Source organism: Monodelphis domestica, chromosome 1 (assembly GCF_027887165.1).
Source record: "Monodelphis domestica isolate mMonDom1 chromosome 1, mMonDom1.pri, whole genome shotgun sequence".
NCBI lineage: Eukaryota > Metazoa > Chordata > Mammalia > Didelphimorphia > Didelphidae > Monodelphis > Monodelphis domestica.
In genome coordinates this window covers 724906280-724915355 of record NC_077227.1, presented here as the reverse complement: position 1 = coordinate 724915355, position 9076 = coordinate 724906280, and the positions used below count along the sequence as shown (strand labels likewise).

The 9076-nt window shown below is 65.7% G+C and overlaps 1 protein-coding gene across 1 annotated transcript in view; it reads right to left on the bottom strand.

Annotated features, from left to right (window-relative positions):
- Nucleotides 1–1044: 1044 nt before the first annotated feature.
- POLR1A (RNA polymerase I subunit A) overlaps nucleotides 1045–9076 on the bottom strand; it is a 68298-nt gene continuing 60266 nt past the window's right edge. Inside the window, exons 29-35 of the mRNA XM_056813242.1 lie at nucleotides 8289–8415; nucleotides 7567–7677; nucleotides 6362–6658; nucleotides 5744–5944; nucleotides 4801–4918; nucleotides 2876–3040; nucleotides 1045–1533 (exon numbers count right to left, since the gene is read on the bottom strand). Coding sequence (XP_056669220.1) covers nucleotides 1433–1533; nucleotides 2876–3040; nucleotides 4801–4918; nucleotides 5744–5944; nucleotides 6362–6658; nucleotides 7567–7677; nucleotides 8289–8415 — 1120 coding nt within the window. The 3' untranslated portion in view covers nucleotides 1045–1432. The remainder of the gene's footprint in view (nucleotides 1534–2875; nucleotides 3041–4800; nucleotides 4919–5743; nucleotides 5945–6361; nucleotides 6659–7566; nucleotides 7678–8288; nucleotides 8416–9076) is intronic.

Genomic DNA, 9076 nt, shown 5'->3' with positions numbered 1-9076 from the left:
CAGTTTCCACATCCCAGCTGTGCCCCCGGGTCCGAGGGAGAAGAGGCTGTGTGTCGCTAGACTCTGCCAGCTGGGGATGCTTTCTGCTTGCCTCTGGTCCAGCGTGGCTCGTGCTGAGGCTCAGAGGGTGTTCGCTGACTGGAACCGCCTGGAAAGGGATGCCCCAAAGCAGCAGCAGTGCTGGGCCGGCCTCAGGAGGGTCCTGTTGGCCTGTGGAGGGCAGATAAGGGAGGGATGCCAAGAGGCCCTCAGGAGGAGGTGGCGGCCCAGAATGGGGCTGCTCTCAGCACAGACCTCTGTAGCTTGCAAGGCTCCCAGCTGCGGACCCCTGAACTCCCTTTTAGAAGAGTATTTGGAAAGCTCCATTTCCCTGTCATTGGAAACGACGGCTTTCCTCTGTCGTTCCACATCTTGGATTTGGTGCTATTCTGAGAAGGGGCCGTGGGCTCTCCCACACTGCCCAAGGGGCCCGGGCACCCCAAATCACGGCAAACCTGGTGACGAGGAGCTGGAAATAAAAAAGCGCTCGCCTTGTCCTAGAGTCGATAGGGCTGGGCACAGGGGTTAAGGGGCCTGCCCAGGGTCACCCACGCGGGGGATGCCCCAGAGCCGCGTGGCAGCGGAGCCCAGAAAGCCAGGGACTGGCCTCGGACAGCAGCCAAAGGGGAAGTCCCGAGGCCACCCACACAGGTCGAGCGGGGCCTGGTCTGGGGAAGGCGGGCGGCGGAGTCACTTGGGGTCAGGGCTTGGAAGGACGAGGCTGCAGCGGCTCCTAGGACTGCCTCCAGGTCATCTCATGGAAGTCACGTGGGAGCCCTGCTGACCCCCACGTGGGCCCAGGGACCACAGCCACTGCGCCCGCTCCGCCCTGGGGCCTCGGACATCGAAGCCCGCGCCACTTCCAGGGCAGGTGAGGCTTCGCTTCCAAGGCCCTTCCCCAAACGTGTGGCCCGGAAGGGGTCATCCTGCGTCCTTCCCCGATAGCACCCCTCTGCCTGGCAATGCCCTCCCTCCCTGGTGAGCCTGTATGGAACCACTCTGCGCTTATTGGCTTTCTCTTTATTCTGAAAACACTTCTACACGTGCACGGGGTCTCCCCCGAGAAGGCCGGGCCTTGGCCACTAGGGGCTGTTCCTCGTCCCCCACAGCCTGGCACCGGGCCTGGCCCACGGCCGCAGCTTGGCTCAAAGCTTGTCGATTGACCAACAGAGCTTGTGAGCCGGATGAGGTGGAGACAGCAGAGGAGGCCGAGGCCAGGGAGACAGCCGGGAGGCAGGAAGCCGGCCGTCGGGCCGCCGTGGACGTCTTTCAAGGATACGATGCGGGCGTTTTCCGGGCATCCTTCCCGTGAGGTAGGTAGATGGGGCAGGAAGCTGGCTCCAGCCTCCGTTTCCACGTCCCGTCTGTGCGGGGGAAGACGAGGGAGCGGCGGCTATCTGAGGGGCTGCTTGAGGTCGAACAGGCCCGTTCCTCCCTTGACCACTTTCCCAACCACCAGGCAGGCCGAAGGGGACCTCAGCTCGTCGTGGGCACCTGGCAGACAAGAGAGGCGCCCGTTATTCCTGTCGGACAGCAGACGGTATTTAGGAAGCCTAAATAATGGCGTCGCCAGCTCTCTGGCTCGCCTGTGGGGCCCAAACGGGACCGGCTCTCTTGGGTCCCGCTGGAAAGCTCCCAGCTCGCCACTGACCCCCCGGGGCCCGGACAGGCTGGACGCCGGCCTACGGACAAGGATGAGGCCCTCCGGGAGGGCCCAAGGGCCAGGACCGCTGCGGCTCTTAGCCACGTTCGGACTCCCAGGAGTCTGGCCTAGCCGGGAGACTCCCCAGGACCTCCGCCGGCTCGACGTTTTCTCGGGACCCGTCGGGCTACGGCGACAGGCCGGAAGTAAGAGGCCCAACAGGCCGCTGAGGCCGCAAAGCTGGACACGAAGCGACCGGTCCACAGCCCTCGGAGCCCAGTCAAGAGTGTGAGCCGGCGCCGATGAGGGCTTGCCAAAGGCTAAAAAACACCATCTGCTCAGCAGAGAGTGCCTGGGACGTCCCGGGTCCGTCTAGGCAAACACTTCACCCCAAATGCCTCCGCCGTTACGGAGAGGTTATACAAATGAAAGAGAAACAGAAAAGCGCCACCTCAGCCGGGCTTCGAACAAGCCTGGGAGGAGCGAGCACTTTGATCGCACTCCTGAGGAGGGACGTGGCCAGGGTGGCACAGCCGGGACGTGTCCAAGGACACCTTTGAGCTCGGCGCTTCCGCAGCCAGGCCTGGCGGTCTATCGACCACCCCACCCAGGGCAGACTGAACCCAGGCCGCTGGAGCTCTGGCTCGACCCTCGACGGAGAAGGCCTGGCGCCGGCAGAGACCCCGGAGGTGGCTCCACACCAGCCACCCCATTTCCTGGGGAGGGAACAGAGGCCTGGGGTCCGAGCAAGGCTGGGAGGAGCTGCATGAGCCCGGGGGGATGCCTGAGCGTGCCGAGCCCAGCCCACGAGCCCGTCACCGAACGCATCTGACAGGCCGTACCTGCGCCCCGGAGCCCGGGACAGAGGCCGCCGTGCCTGCGTGTGGCCTCGCTTCCTGGCCAGCTCTAGAGCCCCTCGAGGGCGCCCAGCGCCCGGCCTCTGCCCCTCTGGCACTGCCAGGTGGCGTGGCCTGAAGGCGGGTGGGGAGAGACCAGGCGCCAACAGAACCTCCCCGGGGGGCCCGAGCTCCCCCACAGCGCTCGCCGGCCTAAAGACGGGCCGCCGCCGCCTCCCGAAACAAATCCCAGCGGCCGTCACCCGGGCCGGGGCGCCCTAGCAGCCTGTGGGTGACCCCCAGGACCCCGACAAAGGCGGGCGACGCGGCAGGCCCAGAGCCCTGGCCAGGCACTGACCCATCATGGTGGCCTCCTTCAGGAACTTGAAGCTGGTCTCGAACGTCATCTGCTGCAGAGGGGACGAGTTGGACTGAATCCCGAAGCGGTTCAGGGGTTTGTAAACACCTTCGAAGCACATGTAATCGGCCACCAGGGAGAGGTGCCGGGGATCCACAGCGATGCCTGCGGGGAGCAGAGAAGACGGGGGCCATCAGAGCCTGCAGGGAGGGGGCAGGCTCCGCGAGGCCCCCGTGAGGCATCCCTGCCCCCGCCGGCTCGTGCTGGGGCTCCCAGGGCCCCCCAGGACGGGGTCTGGCGTCCCTCCCCATCCCTTCCCAGCTGTCTGCCTGCCCAGGACACGCTCCCCTCCGTTCTCCATCTCGGCACCCTCCTCTCTAAGCTCAAGGCCTCCAGGAAGCCAGCCCCGGCCCTTCCCCTTCCTCCCAGAAGCCACCGCATTCACGGAGGCACGTAGGGCGCCCTGCCAGCGCGGGACGGCGCTTGGCCCGCAGCCACTTGGGGCGAGTCAAAGAAAGAAAGTCTGTGGGTGGAAGGCAAGCCTAGAGAGCCGCCGCTGACGGGAGGAGGATGTCTGGGAGGGGAGGCTGCCGTGCAACAGCCCAGCGGCCTCTGTCCCATCTCAGTCACCCAGCGAGCGACGCCTGGCTCCGGGGGAGAGGCTGGTCCGGCCTCTGACTCTCAGGCACGAGACTCCTCCCGGGAGGTGGACTGGCCGAGGCTTCTTCCCTCCCAAAGAGACTACGCCGAGAGGGTGCTCATCTCCCCATGGCTTCTGGTTCTGCATCAGATCTCTCCTGACCCAGGAGAGTGTGGCCAAAACAAGAGCCAGGGGGCCCAGTGAAGAGGCCGCAGACCTGGAGTGAGGAGGACCTGGGGTCCCTTCTGACCTCAGACACGTCCTCGCTAGGTGATCCCGGGCAAGTCACCGAACCCCGCTGGCCTAGCCCTCGCCCTTCTTTCCCGAATTAAAGAAGAAAAAATCCAGCGTAGACTGAGTAAGCGAAGAAGGCCAAAAACAAACAAGCCCCAAACAAGCTTCCTAAGAAAGTCACGAGGGCCGGACAGACGTGAGCGGATCCTACCACACATTAAGGGTCGCCGACTTCCGATGTCGTGGAAGCGGCCCTACCGAGCCCCCTTCACCAGGCCAACTCAGCCACTGACCGTGACTTCTGGGCCAAAGGGCAGCGTGCGGGCCGGAGCCAGCCACGGGAGGCGCCGCCACACCCCGGGGAAATGTCAGGAGCCTGCGCCGAGGCCTCAGGAGCCGCCAGTGCTCGAAGGAAGAGGGAGAGAAAAAGGTGGCCCGAGGGTGCCCCAGGACAGGTCCCAGACAGGCTGGCGCTGAAGCCCGGAGGCACTCCTCTGACGTGGGAAGAAGCCTGGGAAGCCGGGCCCGGGGCTCTCCGAAAGACCCCTCCTCAGGTACAATTCAGGGAACACGGGCTCCCAAAACACTGCCCGAGGCCTGGGAAAGTGAGCCAACAGCAAGAGAAACCCCAAACGGCAGACCAGCTCTATGGTGAAGCAACCCCGTGCAACGCTTCCAAGAAAAATGGCAATTGGTCTCTGTGGCTAAAAGAGCCCAAGAAGGAAGTTAAAAACCAAGTAAGACAAGCAGAAGAAAAGTGGGGAAAAGAAATGAAAGTAACACAAAAAGAAAATAACAGCTTAAAAAGCAAAATTGGTCCACTGAAAAAAGTGGCACAAAAATTCAGTGAAGAAGAGTTCCCACAACAGTGCACGGCAGGGCCGACCCTCCAGCACGGCCGCTCGGCTGTCTGGCTTTTAAAATGAACCGTTGAACCGTTCCCCTTCCTGAGCTGGACAGCGGGCTCCCGCGCTCCTCAGCCGCGTCGCGGGCCCCTCGCGCGAGCTTTAAAGCGGCAGAAAGCCCCGAGCTTGCCAGCAAAGCGTCTTACCATACACGGCAAAGACGTCTTTGATCTCCTTCTCGATCACCCGCAGGGCAGCCTCGATGCCGTATGTGCTCGCCATCGCGTGGATGTCATTGGAGTAGAGGCGCCGAAGGTCCAAGATCTGCCGAGAGGAAGGACAGAAAGGCTGTGGAGGGCAAGCAGGCCCGTCTCTCCCAACTCCCCTCAGACAGAACAGAGCCAGCCAGAGAGCGGAAGGAGAAGGGGGCACGGACGGCGCCCCCCACGCTCACACACACTCACGCCCCCACGCTCACGCACGCACACCCACGCCCCCCACGCTCACGCACGCACACCCACGCCCCCTACGCTCACGCACGCACACCCACGCCCCCCACGCACGCACACCCACACTCACACGCACCCACACCCACACACAGAGGGCTGACTCTGAGCTGGCCGAATGCCCATGATGGGAGGGGCAGAAACGACTTGAGCCACAGCAGGTTTCACAGACGAGGCTGGCTGGTCGGACGAGGGATTTCCCTGGAGAAAGAAGCCCCTCGGCCCAGGCCTGCCGCCACGCTGCCAGAAGGGCTCAGAGCCCTTCCAGCTCTCACTGAGGAGCCGCCTGGGCTTGCTGCGGCCGCTGCCGGCCCTGCCCCAGGTTTGGGGGCACAGGAGGATCTGGGGGCCCCCCCACAGGGGTGCCATGAAACACCTCACTCCCAGGGGGCCAGCTGCCGGGAAGCTCCTCTTGGGGTGGGAGGTCTTAAGAGGGTTTCAGCAGGAGCCCCAGGCACGAGGCCTGCGTCCAAGGGGGGTGCGAGGGTGCCAGGCCGGCGTCCCATAAGTCCTCTGGTCTGGGCTGAAGCAAAGGCACCAGACGCGGATCCAGGAATCGGAAGTGAGAGCCGGACGCAGAGCCTGGCGCCAGGGCCCAGCTACTTGGCATGCGGCGGGGCGGCGCGGGGGGACGGGGACGTACATCGGCATACTTGAACAGCTCCGGGAGATTGATGCCCTCCGTGTTCAGGAGCAGCTCCCTCTCCTGCCTCTTGTTGGTGCCGTCGTGCAGCAGGCAGCGGGTGATGCCCCTGGTCTCATAGACGACGGCACTGTTGGCCAAGGAGACCACCAGCGAGCACAGGTCAAAGTGCACCTTCATCAGCGGCAGCATCAGCGTCACCTGGGAAGAAGGTGGGCAGTCCTGGGTTCAAAGAAGGCTCCGCGGCCTCCGTGCCCAACAGAGAGACCACAGGGCAGGCCTGGGGCTTCTGCTGTCCAAGCTTAACCGAGGGGCCATCTGTCTGTCTGTCCAAGGCGTAGCCTGCCGCTCCCCTCCTCCGGGGCCCCGTGGGTGGCACAGCCCGGCTCTTGGGGACTCCCCAATGACCCATCTGGCCCCAGACTCTCTCCTGAGCTCTGACCATCTGCCGGCCATCTCTAGCTGGACCTTCCAACTGGCCCATGGGGGACCTGGGCTCCCAGCCCTCCTCTGGGCATTCTTGGGCAAACCCTGTCTTCCAGGCCTGTTTCTCCCCCCCCCCCCCCCGGCCTCAGCAGCGCCCAGCCTGGGCTCTCTCTTGTACCCCGACCCCCTCACCTCGCACCACAGGCCCTCCTCCGCGTCAAACTTGTAATCCTGGATGGACGCGTGGATGTTCCGCACAGCCTGGACCCTCAACTCGGCTTCTGCCCCGGAGGGGCCCTGCCCGCGGGCCCGCTTCTTGCCGGGCACCACTGAGGAAGGCCCCGGCTGCTCAGCCTCCAGGCTGGGGCCACCCTCCTCGCTCTGGGGCTCTGGGTCAGGGCCCCCCGCTTCCACGTTAGCGCCCTCCTCCTCTCGCTCGTTCTCTTCGTTCTCCTCCTCCTGCTCGTCTTCTTCACTCTCATAATCTACCTGGGGGAGGGCAGAGGCCGGGATGGCAAACTGGCGAGGCAGGAGGCGTACGGGGGGCCGGGGAGGGCACGAAGCCCCCTCCCCAGAGCGCTGGCCCCTAACGCTCTCGCACAGGACCAGCCCGAGGGGTCCGGAGCGCGGCAGGAAGGGCGGCCAGGCCGGGGCTGCTCTGTCGTAGCTTCTTTACCCAAGCTCTAACGGAGCAGGGCTGCTGGGGACGCGGCCCCTCGTTCCCCAAGGCCCCCGAGGGGACCCCGAATGCCGGCCCTCTGATGCTCTGAGAGTCAGGCAGGATGAGAGGAGACCCGGGGCAGCGGGCCTTTGGGCACCAGCCGGACCCAGGTCCACCCGCTGTCAGGCGTGGGAGCGCAAGGTCTTAGCAAAGGGCTAGAAGGCATTCCAGAGGCTTGGAGGGGATAGCCGATAAGGCCCGAGTTCAAATCCCAGCTCTGCCACCTGGGTCTCCCGGGTTCAGAGAGAGGCACCACCCCGCCCCGCTGGAGCCCACCTACCAACGGCTCGCACAGCAGGACGGGACCCCCGGGGAGCTGGCACTGAGGGCAGGCAGGGACTTGGCAGGGCCCTGAAGGAAGGGGGAGGGAAGGGCAAGGGAGAGTGATCAGGGTTGGGGGGGGGAGGAGATGAGAAGGGAGAGCGGTCAGCCAGATGACCAGGAGGCCAGTGTCAGGGTAACCCAGAGCACACAGGGAAAGATGTCCACGGCAGAGGGAGGGGGTGCTGGGCTCTGGGGCCAGGCCAGGGAGCTGACCGACTGACCCAGGAGTGAGTCAGCTGGAGGTGCGCCTCTGGCCAGGCCAGTCTGAGTGGACGAGTCTCCGGCCCCTCCCTGCAGAGTCTGAGAAGCACGGTCACTTCCGGGCCCCCGGGGTCCCAGGCCCCCCCCTTACCTCTTCCTCCTGCTTCTTTTTCCACTTCTTGTCGGTAGCGTCGGCGTCTCCTTCTTCGGCATCGTCGTCCACGATGCGCCCCTCCCCGTCGTCGTCGCCCTCCCGGTCCTCCTGCGGCAGGACACGGCCTCTCTCAGCCCCAGGCTGTCCTCCTCCCTCCCTCCTCCCCGCAGCCCCCTCACAGCCCCCTCGTCAGGGGGAACAAGAGCCTGCGGGGCTCCACAAGGCCGGGGAGTGGACGGCCGGCCTCTGGGTAAAGGATGAGCCCCCGGGGTGCAGCGGCCCCCTCTTCTCCCCAGACCTGCCTCTCACTCTCTCGGCTGCAGGCAGCCTCTGGGCCGTTCCCCACAGACAGCGCCTGGGCCAGGTGCCCGCCCGGCCTCACCCTCCCGCTGCCCCCAGAGGCCTCTGCGTCCCCTGAGCACGGTCTGTCCCTGTGACCGTCTCTGGGCGCCTGGCTTCCCCCCAGCCAGGCCGGGGACCACCTTCCTTCCTGTCCCCCAGGGCTCAGCATGGGCCCCTCACGGCATTGGTGCTGGGCGAAGGGTCTAAGGAACAGGCTGGAGTCTCCCTCCTCTCCTTTCTGGCCTGCCCTGATTGCAGGGAGCCTCCTCAGGGTCCTCCAAAGGGAGGGGGTGCCTCAGGGGCCCCGAGTCCCCCTCCCCTCCCCTGGACCGCCCTGTCTGGCCACAGCCTGGCGCCGGGCGGGCCCAGGCGCTCACCCGGCTTCCTGCCGTCTCCCCGTCACCGTCCAGGTCCTGCTGGGTGGCCCTGCGGGTGCTCACGGCTTTGAAGGAGGACGCCTTGCTGTTCTTCTTCTTGATGGCCTCCAGCAACAGCTTAAGGAACCTGGGGAGAAGGAGGGAGAGCGGCCATCTTCAGCGCGTTGTCCCGCTCCGAAAGCCCGAGCCGGTGCTGCCAGCCCCAACCTGAGAGGCCCCGCGATGGCCGGGGACTCTGGGGCCGGCCGAGTGAGGCCCCCGGGGAAAGGCCTCTGGGGAGGCCGCCGGGCCGGCATCGCGCGGGGACGCCCCCCACAGCCTGCCGCTGCTTGTCTGGACACGCAGCACCCCGTTCTCTTCGGGAGCCTCCAACCTCGTTCCGCTTCCTTCCTTCCTCTCCTTCCCCGGTGCCAAGGCAGAGGAGCGGGGAAGCGCCCGGGGTCACCAGGACCTCCAGGCTCTCTCCACGGCACCCCCAAACGCGTGAGAGCAGCCCCGCAGCCCGCTTAGCTCAGAGAGGAGGCCCCTGCAGAGCCCAGAAGGGTCGAGAACGGCGCTCAATTGTGAAAGAGCTAACTAGCTTTCGGAGGCGAGGGCGGCTTCTCCAACTGGCTTGGGCCCAAGCGAGCCGGAGGAGGAAGGAAGGTGCTGACCCGGCAGCTCCAAAGGGAGCCCCCGAGGCTGCCGCAGCACGGGGCCTGCCCTCCTCTGCAGGGGCCCTCCCTTGCCGTCCCTCGTTCCCGGCCCCTCAAAGCAGCTTGCCGGCAGAGCCCCCCTCGAGTGCCCAA